Source organism: Acanthochromis polyacanthus, chromosome 8 (assembly GCF_021347895.1).
Source record: "Acanthochromis polyacanthus isolate Apoly-LR-REF ecotype Palm Island chromosome 8, KAUST_Apoly_ChrSc, whole genome shotgun sequence".
Classification (NCBI taxonomy): Eukaryota; Metazoa; Chordata; class Actinopteri; family Pomacentridae; genus Acanthochromis; species Acanthochromis polyacanthus.
The window spans coordinates 12,123,108-12,140,912 of NC_067120.1; the positions used below are offsets into that span (position 1 = coordinate 12,123,108).

General features: G+C 40.7%; 3 protein-coding genes across 5 annotated transcripts; 1 reads left to right on the forward strand and 2 right to left on the reverse strand.

Moving 5' to 3' along the window:
- The first annotated feature begins 621 nt into the window (after nucleotides 1-621).
- On the forward strand, nucleotides 622-8,202 carry ccdc33 (coiled-coil domain containing 33). Of its 3 annotated transcripts, XM_022190316.2 has the most exons (11): nucleotides 630-977; nucleotides 1,888-2,093; nucleotides 2,193-2,256; nucleotides 4,185-4,380; nucleotides 5,102-5,190; nucleotides 5,292-5,423; nucleotides 5,540-5,633; nucleotides 5,978-6,102; nucleotides 7,484-7,585; nucleotides 7,699-7,815; nucleotides 7,915-8,202. In XM_022190316.2, the coding sequence occupies exons 1-11, from the start codon at nucleotides 858-860 to the stop codon at nucleotides 7,975-7,977; spliced, it is 1,308 nt and encodes a 435-aa protein (XP_022046008.1). In that variant the 5' UTR covers nucleotides 630-857; the 3' UTR covers nucleotides 7,978-8,202. The 3 variants fall into 3 exon arrangements, with proteins under 3 accessions (XP_051808365.1, XP_051808364.1, XP_022046008.1); XM_051952404.1 differs by lacking the exon at nucleotides 7,484-7,585 and having other exon boundaries at nucleotides 626-977; XM_051952405.1 differs by lacking the exons at nucleotides 7,484-7,585; nucleotides 7,699-7,815; nucleotides 7,915-8,202 and adding an exon at nucleotides 6,603-6,845 and having other exon boundaries at nucleotides 622-977.
- A 289-nt stretch (nucleotides 8,203-8,491) lies between these two features.
- LOC110948688 (cholesterol side-chain cleavage enzyme, mitochondrial) lies at nucleotides 8,492-11,766 on the reverse strand. The gene is made up of 9 exons (XM_022190340.2): nucleotides 11,299-11,766; nucleotides 10,923-11,078; nucleotides 10,579-10,778; nucleotides 10,277-10,480; nucleotides 10,020-10,180; nucleotides 9,437-9,603; nucleotides 9,007-9,085; nucleotides 8,700-8,891; nucleotides 8,492-8,620 (listed from the first exon to the last, which is right to left on the reverse strand). The coding sequence occupies exons 1-9, from the start codon at nucleotides 11,568-11,570 to the stop codon at nucleotides 8,498-8,500; spliced, it is 1,554 nt and encodes a 517-aa protein (XP_022046032.1). The 5' UTR covers nucleotides 11,571-11,766; the 3' UTR covers nucleotides 8,492-8,497.
- A 107-nt stretch (nucleotides 11,767-11,873) lies between these two features.
- On the reverse strand, nucleotides 11,874-17,310 carry stoml1 (stomatin (EPB72)-like 1). Its single transcript, XM_022190328.2, has 7 exons — nucleotides 16,953-17,310; nucleotides 15,857-15,963; nucleotides 14,006-14,155; nucleotides 12,949-13,152; nucleotides 12,667-12,871; nucleotides 12,384-12,584; nucleotides 11,874-12,227 (listed from the first exon to the last, which is right to left on the reverse strand). The coding sequence occupies exons 1-7, from the start codon at nucleotides 17,107-17,109 to the stop codon at nucleotides 12,031-12,033; spliced, it is 1,221 nt and encodes a 406-aa protein (XP_022046020.1). The 5' UTR covers nucleotides 17,110-17,310; the 3' UTR covers nucleotides 11,874-12,030.
- Nucleotides 17,311-17,805: the final 495 nt, after the last annotated feature.

Below are 17,805 nucleotides of genomic sequence, written 5' to 3' on the forward strand. Positions count from 1 at the left end.
GTTTATATAAATTCTATAATACAAAAGAGCAAAGATGGCTGATAAAGTGAAGCATCACAGTGTGGAAATACAAACAAAACTTGTTCCTGCATTCAGCAGTTTTCTACAGTGAATGTTTAGAAGTGAAAGTACAGACATATCATCATCAAAATACACTTAAATTAAAAGTGAAAAGACTCATTATCCATAATAATAATATAATTATATTGGACTGTTATTGACACTTTAATGTGTTCATTTTAATGTTGGAGCTGACAAAGGTTGACCTTTTTAAATTAGTTTATATGTTTTGTAGCTACAATAACACCTCAAGGTTTGTTGATGAACAGTACAGTGATCCATTATTTATGTGAAAGTCCAAAGCTGCAGGATTTCTGTGATTGGAACGTACGCTCTGTTTTGTTTTGGAGACAAACTTATCTTGTTAAAAGGAAGTCAAGATCTTTACTTGTTATTGGAGCCTTTAAATAGGATTTTTGTGAAACTGTGATGTCTCAAAAGCACATATTAAACATAACATGTATATAATCTTAAACTAGGGATTCAGGCTAGTAAAATATTACAGTAAATGAAACAAAGTAGAGTAAAAAGTACAAGATTTGGCTTTTGAAAAAGCAGTGGGGTAGAAATACAAACTAGCATAATATGAAATTAACATCAATACAAATCCCTCAAAACTGCATTGCAAATACTTAGGAGATGCCAGATGCAAATAGATTATATAATATTGTTTTGCTGTGAGCTGAAACATGATACACAGCATTTTTTTGTATAACAGGAATCTCTCTCTCGCTCTCTCTCTCTCTCTCTCTCACTGGAAAGTTGCCAAGGATTGTGTTGTGGTTACAGGCTGATTGATGTCAAAGCTCCAACTTCCTCAGCCACTTTCATACTGTTCTGAGGAAAACTCTGATTTAATCTGTTGGATGAAGCCTTCAAAAAGAACAAAATCACTCAGCTCTTCTGCAGCTGTACAGGTAGGTTCTGACTGTGGAGGTTTGTGTTGGAGGGAGAGTCTGTAGGAAGATAATGACTCTAATGTCATTTCTTGAACTTTGTGCTGCCTGGCAACCATTGGAAATGTACATTGTCTATGCAAACGCTCATACGTGAAGGACTTCAGGGCTGTTGACTGAGAGCTCTCCTGTTAAGGAGTGGGTTGTGTATGCATAGTGATGTAACACATTTATATTCAAGAGCTGAGGAGGTAGAATCAGCCTACCTCACTGCACATCGAGTACTGGGAGGTCGTAGCTGCAATGCATTTTGATAAAAGCTTCCACAACTGTTACATTTAAGGCTACCATTGCAGAAGTCATTAAGCTTTCCTACAGTGTCTTTTATAGAAATTAGTAGTCAGCATTTATCTTGCTTATGGTGTGTTGAGTATTTAACGCTTGTTTTCTTGAAATTGACTTCACTATATATAATCATTTGGGGCCCCACAGACCCACTTGTGGTATAATTATTATAATAAGTGCAAAAAATATATAAATATGAAAGGAGACAGTCTGATTACACTTCTGTTCCGCCTCCAATGAATGAATGAAATGCTAATGAGATCAATTTAAATCGAATAATTTAGGATTTAGGAGGGACAGTGCTCTAAACACAGCATATCAATCACAAATTTAAGGAAAATCTATTTTTTTTAACCATGTTTTACTTACACTGATGAAACATGTCTTCAGTTTAAAATCATATTTACTGGCAAATAAGCCATCCTCATTCACTTTGGGAAAGTAATGAGGTATCACATGTACATTTCTTGTGTGGTTAAGGAAGGACAAACGGAACACCAGCGTGTTTGCTTGATATCTGTGCCGATTTTGAAATGAGACGTTTCTGAAATCAGTTTGCCAGTGAAAAACATTATGTGCTTTGCAGCTTCAGAAGGATGTATACAATCTCCCATCCCATGATGCCCTGGCACAGATCCTACCAGATTACCGGTCGCTCCTCAACAGAGTGAGGACGGAGCTTCAGAGCACAACTCAGCACGAACAGGAGACACCAGCTGAGAGGGCAGAAGCTGCACAGGGCAGAAAACCCAACATAAACTACACATATCACATACATCATCCACACAAGCGGTACGATGCACAACTACAAACGAGAAACATGGATTTACTGTGACAGCACTTGAAGGAATTCAATTCAGACCATTATTTTCATGTGTGCTCATGCTTTAGGTCTCCTCTGCATGACTTTGAGGATGATCCAAACATGACAGAGATCACCGACCTCCAAACTAAGGTGAACGGACACAATCAATATCTTAACTGTTCAATCAATCAGTGAGGCAATCCGCAGTGTCACGTTTAGTTAGCGAGCAGCGACGAGGGGCTTTGTGCTGAACTAGACACACACACTTTGAAGAGAAAATGGTGGCGAGTGGAATAGATTAACATTTTTCAGTGTGATTGCACTCAAGGAGGATGGAGCTGATGAGGCTGAAACTTGGTCTGAGGATGTCATTTATGCATATCTTGACATTTCCCCCCATTTGTGAGATTGTTTTAGAGTATCATTTATCTTCGGGCTGTTATGTCTGCGGATTGGCTGAAATCCTTTATGTTTGCGCATGCAGATTTTGAGCAATTATTTGATGGAAATGAAGAGATTTGGGGATCACCTGGATGATTTTATGGTGGCAGTGCATAGGACTTAATAATAAGGGATTGGAAAAGCATAATTAAAAATCACATCCTCACACACTCTGTCCAGCTGTCTTCTGTCATGCAGTTGTTCTGGTGAGACCGTATGTCTGACAAGGAGCCCACTTTCCTGTCTTCAAATCATGCAGATTGGAGGGAACCTGTAGTATTCACACATGCAGAAACAGGCACTCTCCTTTTATTTTTGACACATAAAAGGACTTTCCAGACTCATCACAGGGGAGCCATCCTTCCCATCACACCCAGGGGCCCCCAGCAGAGACACCATCTCATCTGCAGTCATGATTGTCACCTCATCCCTGCCCTTTCAATTAGATGCTCAATTTCACTCCTGTGTCCCACGGGAGCCACAGCCACACCACCCAAGATTGGAATCCCCCAATCGTCACCTCCCTCATACATGCAGCTGGACCGAGCTCTTAGTCTCCATTCAGGTCTGACTATTCAACTTGATGGAGGAGCATGTGACAGGAGCGAGAGAACAATGAGCGCATACATGCTGCTAGACAACACGCGCACGCCTTTTAGAGGGAAATGTCTTGATAACAGGCATCAGCAATCACACAGATCCTGGAAGCAGCTTTGACTAGACGCTGGAGAACTTTGCATCTTAGAAAAAAAGAATGACAGCAAGAAAATGTGAATAAGAAGCCAAGAATATTAATGTAACACTTTTTTGGGTCTGCTTTGCTGGGATATCAAATTTAGCAAGAGTTTTGCCTCTACAGTTCAGCAAATGGGCTTTCATAGCGGGGCGATAAGTGAACACACAACAAGGATTCGTCCAGATTGCCTGGTTTGAATCTTCCATAACAAAAGACCGTTACAGGATGGGCTGTTTTGTCCTTTTGAATCATGAGGAGTCGGGAGTCATGAATGCATCATGCTCATACTGTAAATCAATTACAGGAGCATCCCACTTTATGGCATAATGCTCCTGCTTTGGCTTCCAGTCATTTCCCATGCACTTATCTGAAACCAAGAGAAATCAAACACCAAGACACCAAGCCTTGTGAGCAAGGTTCATGCAGTACGCATTTGCTGCTGGGATGTTTTTAAATTCTCTCAATAAAGACGAGCAGCATGCATCTGTAAAGACTCCATCCAGAGATGGGGTTGAGGAGACATCTAGTGGTGGTGGTCATGTAGAACCACTTAATATTAAATTGTCCCAACTATTCTGCTGGGCTGATTGTTTACAGCTTGTGTAACACTGGTGCAAAATAAGTGACTAGAAGATAAAGTCACCAGCTGTTTGTGACAAGTTAAATTGAGGTATTTCAGCAGGTTTTAGTCTGCTTTGAACTTCATACCAACTCTGATCATGACATTCAAACTGCAACTGTGAATACATAAAGGATTACATTTAAATGCATTATGGCAATGCTTTTGTTCAAAGCGAGGCACATTCAAAGTCATAGCTCAGGGTTTAAAAGAGAAGTACCTGTAAAAATATCCCACATCAAACTTCTAGCGTGACACTTACAGGTGACATTTCTTCATCAGGAGGTGGAAAACTATCGTTCAGCCATGACTAAGATGGCAGACGACATCATTACACTGAGGACACAGGTGGGGAAGCTGGAGGCAGAAAACAGCAAACTCCGCGGCGATCTCTCTCTGCACCAGGACCTTGGTCGGGATCTGCTGAGTGACACGGACATCGACGTCATGACCAAGGCTGAGATCGCTGACCGGATAGGTAAACCACAGCAGAACCAGTTACTCTACTAGTACAAAAAGACTGAAGCAAATTGTGCAAAAGTAAAGCTTAAAAAGTTCTCACGTGCAGACAAATTGTGCCGATTCATGGGCGTCAGACACTTTCCTATCCAGTCAGCTCCCTCCATGCTGTGTTGCACTTCAGGTCATTTCATTGGCAGATGAAGCCATAATGTAGAAGGTGGCTCACTGTGTGTTTGTTAATCCTTGTGAGTGTCTATTTCCAAGCAGACTGTGCTTTTTGTGATAAGGCAGCTCATTTAGGCCAGGGACCCTGATAAGCTCTTTGGACACTACAAGCCTTATCTCCTGAAGGACAGTTTGTGACCCTCAGTGAGAGGATGTCTCCGAAGGTCTCACTGCTGGCATCAAAGCAAAGGGACTAGATTTAAGTTCTGTCCCGCTGAAAATGTATTCAATTTCAAAAGCTTTAGTGATGGATCTTTTCATCATTACTGTTCCAGTGCTCATGCCTCAACAGTGACATGCTAATCATTCTAAATTTGACTTGTACAATCAGTAAAACCAGTGTTGAACTTAATGGATCTACTTCTAACTCACGTCTAAGATATGAGTTACTGTTGACTTCCTTTTCCTCATTTAACATGCAGTGTAAAAATACATTTCTTAGGGGGGCAAAAAAGTGGAGAAAAAAGTCTGCCATTACCTGAATGTTTGCCGATTGCTCTCTTCTTTTGAAGCTACTCTGAAATTCAAGCTGGCCAGTGAAACCAGTAACACCGCCTCACAAAGGAACAGGATCCAGGAGCTCCAGAATGAGCTAATCAGGGTTAGAAGATACACAAACATGCATTATACAGGCAAAATTTAAACAATTAAAGCAATTGTTCCTGTCCTATTTATATGGTTTCTGTCTTGTCGTATGTGCAGAAGAACGACAGTGAGAAGGAGCTGCTGAAGCTCCAGAGAATCCACCATCAACAACAGGAAGATCTGCAGAATCACCAGACTCACATGACAAAGATGGCTACTTTGGAGATCACAGTAAAACAGCAGGAAAAGGTGAGCAAACAGCAACGCTATCTGTTCTGCACCCATTTCACAACAGAGGTGCATTCTTATTATTGACAACAGCTTGTAATGTATCCAATATCCTTTATAATTGCATTGATTTTTAGGTGATAGAGAAGATGGGGAAGGCTTTAGACGGCAAATTCAGAGAGCAGAAAAGACAAATTGGTGACAAAAAGCTGCTATTGAAAGTGCAAAGAGGTAAGTGGATGCCCTGAAGCGTGGGGAGCAATGAATAATCACAAAAACGCTGACATTGGCTGGAACATCAGACTTCTTTTATTGCTGCATGGAGGTTAAAAACTACAATCAAATCAGTTCTGCATGCACTCCAGGTGTCACAGCCTTAAAGACAATCCAGTTATTGTTCAGCAAGGTTTCATTATTAATTATTTTTGGATCATTTTCTAGTCATTTTGAACAAATTTAGATTTATAATGGATCATTTTCGAAGCATCCTGGACAAACTTTCAGCCATTCTGGATTACTTTTGATTCATTCTGGATGAATTCCGACTCATTTTAGACAATTTCCATTTTGTGTAGATGAGGCTGACCGAAAAAAGGAAGAGACAGAGTCGACCTTGGCAGCAGAGAACGCCCGTCTGAGAATAGAGCTGGACAGGATTCGCCAGCCGCCTGCTTCAGTCATTACACAGCAGTCAGAACAGGTAAACTATAAACTGATACATTCAGCACGATACTCAACAGTAAATAAGGAAAGCAATATAGCAGTCTAAAAATACTCAATTACAAGCAAAAGTCATGCATAAAACAATCCTATTTGAGTAAAAGCGCACAAGTAGCAAAAGTGCTAGTTTGGGCACTACTATCAACAACAACTCATAGACCTCTGAAATATGATCCCAGCTACACACCAAGTTCTGTAAAAACCAAAACAGCTTGGAAACCACTGGTTTACTTTTTGACAATGTTTTGTATTTTTTAACAGCCTGTTATAATCCAGTCTATTCTGCTGTATTGTTCTTCCTGTTTCTATACTTTGTTATCAGTTTCAGACAGAAACCGACTTGTTAAAATTACACGTATTGCATCTAAAATTATACATCAACCCACACCTAACATATCTGAACTTAATGATAAGGCAATAGCCCGTCTCGCCAGATTTATAATTTCGGACACTGAACACCCTCTTCACCACATGTTCCAGCTCCTCCCCTCTGGACGCAGATTTCAAGCACTAAGATGGCATTATGTCCGTTACAACAGAAGTTTTGTTCCATCAGCTATCATCATCCTCAATAAGCCACCGCGCTGAACTTGAACTTTATTTTTGTGTGTCATATTGTGAATATTGTGAATTTTGTCTTTGTATGTATGTTATGATGTTGTGACATGACAGCTTGTGAAAACAAATTTCCTTCGGGACAATAAAGAGCTCTATCTATCTATAGTATCCGTTGTTAAAACTCTTCCTCTTAAAATTTTCTAAAGCTGTCAGATAAATGTAGTGGAGTAGCCAGTATAATATTTCACTCTGAAATGTTGAATGAAAGTGGACAGTAGGAAAAACAATGGACATTATGAAGTAAAGTACAAGTAGCTTACCTTACAATTATACCTAAGCAAAGCAGGATACTTGTGTCACAGTGCTGATTAGAGGATGAGCAGCAGCTGCTGGACTTGCTGCAGCTGCAGCTAATTGCTCATCCTCCTCTCATAAAGGCTGGCGCTGCACTACACAGAGCACAGGTGTTGTGCCCAACAGCTGAGCATTGGTTCATGTCCACCTCCTCTCCCCATCTCCAAGCCCTAGACAGAGTCAACAGAGCAGCCTGTGTCTTTTTTGTGAATAAAAAGCCTGTGATTGCCGGTCTACCTCGTGTCTGCTCTGTGTCGCTCTCTCACTTAGGGTTCCAAAATTCCCACTCCCCGTAACAACTGGAGTAAATGTACTGAGTTACTTAACATCACTGCTTTTCAAACACTTGGATATGGTGTAAAACTCTTCAGACTGACTACAGCTTAGACTACAGATTCCACTCTTCTTGAGGGATACATTCTAAAATATTACTGTTCTGACTTGTGCAGGGTCCCCTTCAGGGGAAACACACATTACCACACAAGGAGAAACTGAGTTTACTAAATAAACTGGAGAGGGCCGAGGCAAGAATTAAAACACTGGAGGCTCAGGTAAAAAATTAAATATTTAGATACTCTTGCTGCTGCTGTGTTTCATAGACTTAGTTAATCAGTGTTTCATTTATGGTTAAGTGCATGTTTTTCCCTTGTTTATATCTACATAGCTGGAGGAGAATGCTAAATTATGGGGGAGACAGAAACAAGAAATGTTGACCAAGCTGAGTGAGCACAGGCACGGCTTTGATGGAACCTCCACCGCAATCCTTCATAATGATTCTTTGGTCAGTAAGCCTTCATTTGGCAAAATGTATTGCAAGTAACTATTTCACAAAGGATTTAACCTTGGGTGTGTTCCTCATACTGCTCTCTACTTCTTACAGAAGGCTGTACCAGATTCTTTACATCAGCAAAGAAGACAGAAGAAGCAAAAACCTGTAAAATGACTGCAAATAACTTTACCCAAACCAAAAGAGACGCACAAACTTTCTCTTTCATGTTACAAAAGACATTTAATCTAAGAAATATGCTTACAGATTTAAATATGGAGTACAATTACATATAAAGACACATACTTTGTATCAGTTTTATTGTTTATCACTGGTTTGTACAGATATTAAAATATTTATGCCATATACAAGTGGAATAAAATACATTCCAGTTTTCCGAGATATTGCAAACTACATTTCCATCATTAATCAAATTACTCATCAAGTAATACACAGTACATACAGATACATTCTTTACTAGTCGTGGAATTGCCGAGGTAATTTTTCAACCACATTTTTTAGCTTTTTTTTCCCAAATGTTTTTATCTTACTCTGTCAGCCTCTAAAGTTGGAAGATTTTATTTAGGGTTTATATTGTGGTGCTTCGTGAAGCCCTTTACCACAATTAACAGTGATAAAAGTCCATAGACATGAGCTTCCCTTACCATGCACCAAATTTTTTTTCCCAAACTTGAAGTTACCGACTAGCTTGTAGAGGTTTCAGAGTCAATAGTATAGGCTTGTCTGGCAAGAGAATGAGCTCAAAGGTACTCTGCACCTCCACATGGCGCTGTTTCTCCACTCGGAAGTTCTCAAGCATCTGCAAAAGACAAAAATACTGTAAGTGTAATATGTAACATATTATGGTGAAACTGATCTTTATAGTCTGTATATCTCACATGGATAAGGAAGATTTGCATCTCTGCTTCAGCTATTCTGCGTCCTAAACACTGGCGAGGGCCGAAGCCAAAGCCCAAACTCCTGAAGTAGTGAGTCTCTGTCCTCAGCCAGCGAGAAGGCTGATACTGCTCCGGACGGAAAAACACTTTGGGGTCTCTGCCCATCGCATGCAGTCCTAACTGGACCAGAGTCTAAACACATACACACAAAAAATGCATTAAAGTTGGCAGCAACTCCTCAGTTTCAAAGTAAATGCTCAAGTTCAAAAACCTGATTTGATTATGAATATGTGTAGCTGCCTCTTACCCCAGCTGGGATGTGGTAGTTTTGAATAATTATGTCTTCTGCTATGTATCTTTGTAGGCTCACTGCAACTGGGTGTAACCTGAGGTATGAAAGTGAAAATTCTTTATTACAGGAAACATGAACTTTGTGGATGAATTGAGAGGTCAGTAGCACAAAGATTACAGCATCTTTTAATGAAAATCTAAATGTAAAAGGTAAAGTGCAAAACTTCCAAAGTAATCATGAAATGTACATTTTTGAACAAAAGAATAAAAAGATTATGTCAAATGTCTGTGACTGACGTATAAAAATCTTCAGATTATTTTATATTTATTGCAACACAAGCTGCATTTTGTACTCCAGATGGTCAGAGGGAGGGCTGATAATCTGTTGTTGTTCCACACTGCAGCATCATTTACAAAATAACATGTTACATAAGCATTTCCTTCACCTCAGTGTTTCCTTCAGAGCACCTTTGACTAAAGGAATTCGCTTCAGCATCTCCTGCATGTCTCCCTGGCTTTCAGCCCGAGCTGCAGCCACCTCTGCCCTCAACTCCTCCTGGAGGGCTGGGTGTCTGGCTAATTCATACAACGTCCACAGCAGCGTTATAGAAGTCTACAACACACAAACAGAAATAGCCAGCATGAAAAAGCCCAATAGGAAGTCCATCAATCCATTATTTATACACCTCTTGATCCTCATTAGGGTCACTGGGGCCTGGAGTCTATCCCAGCTGACTTAGGATGAAGGCAGGGGACATCCAGGACAGGTCGCCAGTCTATCACAAGCCTACACTTAGAGACAACGAAGCACACTTACATTCACATCTACACACAATTTAGAGTTACCAATTAACCTCAGCATGTTTTTGGACTGTGGGGAGAAGGTGGAGCACCCAGAGAAAACCCACACATGCACAAAAAGAACATGCAAACTTCATGCAGAAAGATCCCAGGCAAACCAGGAAACTTCTAGCTCCAATAGGAAGTTGCATACTGGAAAAGAATTGTTTTTGCAATTTGTTCCCTTACTGTATCTACCCCTCCAGCCATCAGCTCAGTGACACTGGCCTTGATGTCTTCGATAGACAGTTTGTCCAGCATGAGCAGGCTGGCGAGGATTCCCGGGTATCTCTTTGGAGAGCCTGTCTCCTGACGCAGCTGCCTGTAGATGTTCTGGATGCAACGATCCGCTGAAGGAGCAGGTTTGAAATGTAAATGTGGTTTTCAACTGACAGAAATAAAATCTCTACTGTAAATGTGTGTTTTAGTTCTCTTTTGTGTTGCACCTTGGTTGAATATCCCATCCCAAGCTTCCACATGGTCCCGCCACACTTTGGCTCCAACCTGCCTCAACAGGCTAGGAGGTATGTAGAGCATGGGTGAGGTAGTCTTAAACATGAGGGTAATGCAGTCAATGAAATGTTGAGCTTCAGGGTCAATGTAGTCCAACATCAGACCCAGACGCTCCCCATACAGCACCGAGCTCACCGCTGCAAAGGATGGAGTGAAAATGAGACACAGAAAAGGGGAAACTGTCTGCACCGTGAGTGGAATAAACTAAGATTTAGAAAATGAAAGTCCGTCTTACATTCCAGTGCATATTTGAAGAGTTCCTGAGAGAGGTCAGTGGTCCATTTGTTCTGGCCACTTCGCTGTATTTTTTTGTGAACTCTGGCCACAAAATCTTGGCCCACGTCATCAAGTAAAGGAACGAAATTTTCCAGCATCTTCAGGGAAATCACCTCCTTGTTAAGAATCACACGGTTTGATCTCCAGTCTTCTCCATTCCTGGAAGATTTTGATGCACAGCTACTTAGACACCCAGTAGGCACAAACTGTCTGACATTTGATGAGACAACCAGTTCCGTCAAAACATTTAAACATGAATAAAACTGAATTCATGCAGGTAGAAAAGAACAATTAACTTCATACTTCAGTAAAACTCCATATTTGCGATTTCTGTAGTCCCTGTAGGATGTCCACGCTTCAACTTTCAGTCTTTTAGGATAATGGCCCTCTGCTTTGAACAGGATGGCAGCGTCCTCAGGGTTGATGATATTTACACTCTCATAATAACCTATTTTTTCTCTGACGAACAGACAGCAAGAGGAGTGAAAATGCAATCAGCTGCTGTTCTTTTCTTTTTGAATATGTGACCTTGTGCAGTGTAGGATTTCATCAACAAAAATGTTTATATTTAGACCACAGAAGATTAAAACTGGTGACGTTATTAGTGTTTTGTCTTAAGACTAGCCTCACGTGGCACTTGTATCATCCTATTTAAGACATATCAAAGCGCATCCTGTACCTGTAAATGGGTCCAAAAGTGTTGAAGTTCTGCAACATGATGCGGTGAAGGTTTCTAAAGCCATCCAGTTTCCAGAAATTGTACAAGTTTGCCAAACCGTTTTTCCACAGCCCAGGAATCTCATTGAAAGGTCTAACGATGCTGCTGCTCTCCGAGTACACCTGTCTGATCACTGGCATACTGCTGCTGCAGCGTATACTCGATGCCGTCAGCTCCTCCATCCTGGACCGAGGCAGCATCACGGGGCTGCGCCACACACTCCACCTGGCCATCACAGCTACAAAAATGCTCACTCTGCTCTACGTACCTTCCACAGCTACTCTGGCTCTCCCAGGGACATCTGCTCCAAAAGGAGGAGGCAGGAGGCTGGTCTAGAGTCAGCCCCCTTTGCTGTGTTGATCAAGGCTTTCTAGTTGAACTTAACAGTCTGACAAAATATGCCATAGCACACGTCTGTCAATGGCACTGTTGAGCTATGTTGGTAAATACTTTATCATGTTTCACAGCATCACACAAAAATATTTCCAGAAGTAGTTAATATCAGAATTTGGGTTTGATGACCTTCAGAAGGCATGTTGTCTTTGTAAACAAGCGTTTGCTTTAATTTGTGGAGAAAACAGAAATTCCATAACAGAAACTCAGTCAAATGCATTCAGTGCATACTTTAAAAACATGCAATTTACAGGTAAAGTTAAAGATTTAATAAATACCAAGCCAAATCTACAGTGTATGCTATTTTTTGAGTAGCTTTATGAGTTCTTCCAACTTCATGGCTGTCTTAATGTCTCCTTGTACTTTCAGTCTGCCACTGGTGTACGCAGAAAATGGTCGCAGCTCGCCTTGAAACATGGCCAGAAGGTCACAATCGCTCATACTCAGAGTGACATCTGGCTCCCGACTCAAGGACCCTGCTCCAGCTGAACCACAACCTACAGAGCACACAAAAAGCAACAGAGTGATTTAATAATAATGTAACTGCCAACTTCTTTCCATTCATCACAAACATTTAAGTGTTGATAGTTAGATTTACCACAGCATGCATTTAGATACTGCGATTTATCTCCTATAATTCCGGCATTCATCACCTTGGCTCAAATCCACATAGTAACTGTGCTGTTGTCCATCTCCTGAGCTGATGTCAAACTGGAAACAGGCTCCAACCTGTTGAACTAATGACTCTGAGAGCAGCAGCTTCACCCCACTGAGCAGCTCTTCAACAGAACCTGGTGTGGTGACGACAGCCTCAGAAGCACTGCTGAGCTCATCTGAAAATGTTATGCTGTCCTCTGAAGAGAAAAAAAGCACACATTGTAACATTTTGTAATCAGTGTACGATGCACAAAAGTGGTCCTGAGCGTTTGATCTTACGATGCTGAGAACTGCTGCCGTGGCTCAGAAAGTGCATGGCCAACTGCTGAATGGGACCAGTGAGGCCTTCAAGTCCAGGCACAGATGGAGGCATGATGAGGGATCCAGAGGGAACTCCCTCTGGAGCTTTCAGTAGAGAACCGAGCGTAAGTTCTACCCTGTCCACCTCCAGCCCCCAAGGACGAGTCATCTCATTAATGTCCATCTGTTGAGAAGAGGAATAAATGTAAATACAAAATGATAGTGAAAAACCAGCAAAGAGGCGCTGCGGTGTGGTCTTACCCCGAGATATTCTCCTAATTTCACTCTCTCAGTTTGGATTTCTCTGACGGTCTTCTTGGCCAGGCTGTGGGTCAAAGCATTCTGAGCCGTCATCCTGGTGGAGGCATTCAGGTCCTGGACAGACACCACTGACATGACTGGGTTCCAAATCCTGAACTGGATGTCTGCTCCCACCAACAACACACCGCCATCCTGAGTAGTCACCTACAGCAGCAGGGTTGCAATTTAAATTTAACGTGATTTCTGCATTTACTTTGACTAAACACTGACAAGAAGAATATTCGCAGCGTATGGTTGAATATGGAAATATCAAGAAATTAGGAAAAATCTGAGACAAATCTTTATAATCTAAAAAGAAAAATGTGAATACGAGAAGAGATATATAATATTCAGCATAGAAAACAAGCTCCATATATCTAAAGTTGGCTGTCTGTATTAAAACATTTTCAGAACGAATAAAAAAAAAACATATGTACACATGATGTCACACAGTACTCAAGGATCCCCCAGTATCAGATTACTACCTCCAGTTTCACACTGATCAATAGTGCATCAATACTGCCACCTGTAGGACAAAGTAAAGCATACACAACTAACAAATTATCTTTATATCCAATATGGTTAATGAGCCACTATGACACAGGGACAAAAGAAACTGCTTGCCCCGTGCTCATGTTGAGACCAAGATCATGAAATAAGCAAACCAACTTTAGCTATACTGTGTCTGACTAATATACGAGCATACAGTAATAATTCTTTAACTTTTAGCAGTGATGTACTATCTGGAAAAACAGTTCTACATCCACAGAAAATGTAAAGTGACTTCTTCAGTCCTTGAATATTAAGGTGGATCTCTTACATGAGGATCTCTGGGCATCAAAGGAATCTTAAATAAACACAAACCTTTATGTATTCTAACCAATAAATGGTTTTAAATAGAGCTGTTTTGTGTTTAAGAACATTTTAAATTTGATAGAGTAAGGACTTTGCAAATGTAAAAGTTTCAATTAAGGACCACAACAGTTTGTCCCTCTCAGTAGTAAATGTGGAGGTTTACCTGGCAGGGAGGTATGTTGAACGCACGGGTACGCAGGTCGACTCTCTGCCACTGGTCAATGAGGGGCAGCACCAGGACGATACCAGGACCCTTTGGAGGACAAACTCGACCCAGACGGAACACAACTATCCTCTGGTAGTTTGGCACCGTCTACATACAGTGGGGCAAAAAAGTATTTAGTAAGCCATCAATTGTGCAAGTTCTCCCACTTAAAATGATGACAGAGGTCTGTAATTTTCATCATAGGTACACTTCAACTGTCAGAGACAGAATATGGAGGAAAAAATCCAGGAAATCACATTGTAGGATTTTTAAAGAATTTATTTGTAAATTATGGTGGAAAATAAGTATTTGGTCAATAAGAAAAGTCCAACTCAATACTTTGTAATATAACCTTTGTTGTCAATGACAGAGGTCAAACGTTTATGGCAGTTCTTCACCAGGTTTGCACACACTGTAGCTGGTGTTTTGGCCCATTCCTCCATGCAGATCTCCTCAGAGCAGTGATGTTTTGGGGCTGTCGCCGGGCAACACGGACTTTCAACTCCCTCCACAGATTGTCTATGGGGTTGAGGTCTGGAAACTGGATAGACCACTCCATGACTTTGAAATGCTTCTTACGGAGCCACTCCTTTGTTGCCCAGGCCGTATGTTTGGGATCATTGTCATGCTGGAAGACCCAGCCACATTTCATCTTCAGTGCTCTCACTGACGGAAGGAGGTTTTGGCTCAAAATCTCCGGATACATGGCCCCATTCATTCTTTCCTTAACACGGATCACTCGTATGTCCCCTTTGCAGAAAAACAGCCCCAAAGCATGATGTTTCCGCCCCCATGCTTCACAGTAGGTATGGTGTTCTTGGGATGCAACTCAGCATTCTTCTTCCTCCAAACTCGACAAGTTAAGTTTATACCAAAAAGTTCTATTTTGGTTTCATCTGACCACATGACATTCTCCCAATCCTCTTCTGGATCATCCATATGCTCTCTGGCAAACTTCAGACGGGCCTGGACATGTACTGGCTTAAGCAGGGGGACAAGTCTGGCACTGCAGGATTTGATTCCCTGTCAGCGTAGTGTGTTACTGATGGTAGCCTTTGTTACTTTGGTCCCAGCTCTCTGCAGGCCATTCACCAGGACTCCCCGTGTAGTTCTGGGATTTTTGCTCACCGTTCTCATGATCATTTTGGCCCCACGGAATGAGATCTTGTGTGGAGCCCCAGATCGAGGGAGATTATCAGTGGTCTTGTACATCTTCCATTTTCTAATAATTGCTCCCACAGTTGATTTATTCACACCAAGCTGCTTGTCTATTATAGATTCACTCTTTCCAGCCTGGTGCAGGTCTACAATTTTGTTCCTGGTGTCCTTAGACAGCTCTTTGCTTTTGGTCATGGTGGAGTTTGGACTGTGACTGTTTGAGGCTGTGGACAGGTGTCTGTTATACAGATAACGAGTTCAAACAGGTGCCATTAATACAGCTAACGAGCGGAGGACAGAAGAGCTTCTTAAGGAAGAAGTTACAGGTCTGTGAGAGCCAGAGATCTTACTTGTTTGTAGGTGACCAAATACTTATTTTCCACCATAATTTACAAATAAATTCTTTAAAAATCCTACAATGTGATTTCCTGGACTTTTTTTTCCATATTCTGTCTCTCACAGTTGAAGTGTACCTATGATGAAAATTACAGACCTCTGTCATCATTTTAAGTGGGAGAACTTGCACAATTGGTGGCTGAATAAATACTTTTTTTGCCCCACTGTATAAAAATTACTCAGAGTCGGCTGTTTGTATTTTTAAGTGAGTGTGGATGCTGTAAGTTTAAATAACGACAGACGATTTCTTCTTACTTTCAATACGAACCATCCTGTTATTGGAAACATTAGAAAAGTGCAGATGTAAACGAGGAAGATGACAATCAGATTGCAAATCCATGACAGCCATCCTTGGGAGGTGTCTGCAGGAAAATAGAAAACAGAAATGGGGGTTTTCTGTAATCCAGTCATGAGGAACGTGTCTCATCTGTAAAGGTAGTTTTATGATGTTTTCCCAGGCTTTAAGAGGAGACAGCAGAATGTTTACCCAAACTACGAATTGCTCAAGTGTGGATTTGGAAAGATGTGTTGTTGTTGTTCGCCCCAAAATATTCTCTATTTACAGCAAATATATTCATTTTCACACAAACAGAGCAACACAGTAAAGAGCAGCTTTGTACAGGATAGAGAAGTGTGAGTCCTTTTAAACCTAAAATAAAATGTACTTTAATTTAAAACATTGAGTCCTTTGTTGTTGTTGTCTGTTTGAAAGCTTTTATGTCATCCATGTATTTGGCCCCATCATTTATGGCAAACTTTTTTAACAAAATCTGAAGAGTTATGGGTGTGGAATTTGCCATGAATGAATTATGCCGCTGAAATTATTCATCCCAGTGAACATACTATATAACAGCAATTCAAACACATTGACCTGCACATTAGTAGCGAAAAAAAAATGAAATATTGTTTATATTTAGCTTAAAGCTTTTTAACACTTCTTTGACAGGGTGAACTCGCTAAAGATCTTGAAGGATTGAAATATGTGGTCTAACTAAACTCAAGAAACTGAACTGCAACTGTTTTTTGTTTTGTGTAGGTTTAGTTTTTTTCTAAATATGTTTCACAAACTCCAACATCTATTAAATGCAATGCTGAGTACACTTGTTTTGCGTTATATTATACTCATTACAGTATGTGTTTTATTATTACTTATGTTCAAGTTAGTGAGTGTGTATAGTATCTCATCTGGCTGCAAGACTAATATGGTTTGGAGAAAAGTTGTTTTGGTATTTGAGGCTGATTTGTTTGAATTATGTTGCTGTTTCACATCTTGTTGTTGTAATTTATTATATAAACTCCCAAGTCACGACCCCCTAACACACCCTACCTTTAATAGTAGCTAGTGACCTACCAGTAAAGTTGTTTTCAGAAACATTGGGGATGTAGTCAAACGAAAATCCCTTTTGGTAGCTGTGCTGTGTGAAGCTGTCAGAGTCCACAAACAAACCAGGAGTCCTGGGAGCGGCGGAATCCCTCTGAGGCAGCAGCTGATACGACTTGCTAAACATTGCTGTGTAAAATAGCCGTAATTTCCTACTTTAAGCAAATTCGCATTCTCTATCAGTCTACCGTGCAGGTGTCAGGACACAACTGCCTGACCGAGGTGCAAAAAATAGTTTCGAGACGCTTTACTGTAGCTCTTTTTGCTATTTCACTAACATGCTACTTCCGTGTTTTGTTGCTGTTCTTCTTCATGGAGGTTCCTGCTGCCGCTCATGACCGCCACCCCACGTCCATGTAGCGCAACTGCAGTTTCCTCTTCAGCACAGAGCACAAAACAAGCTGATCTGTCATGATTCCTAATTTCAAAAATTTTGGCCAAATGTTTCTGCATTGTCAAAAAAGCATAAAAAAATTTGCAAGTTCCTTAGTTATAGTAAATACTGCCCTATTGCGCAGCAGACAGATTTTGTTTGTCCCAACTGAAAGTGTGCTGAATAAAAACAAACACATTCATATGTATGCATAATGTAACAAAAAAATTGTTGTATTTTCAGTGCTACTTTTCTGACTCACTATGGGAAAAAAGTTACAAATTATTCTTTTTCTTTTTTTACTGTTATAGTTAGAAGAGGAGTCAATTCAGCCACTTCTGCACAAAATACTTTTGAGCTGTTCAACCAGTGACCAATTCTCAGCCACTGAGATGATCAACAGCCTCGTCGGGTGTGATTTTGAAGTACAATGATCAGTTGTGTGAACAG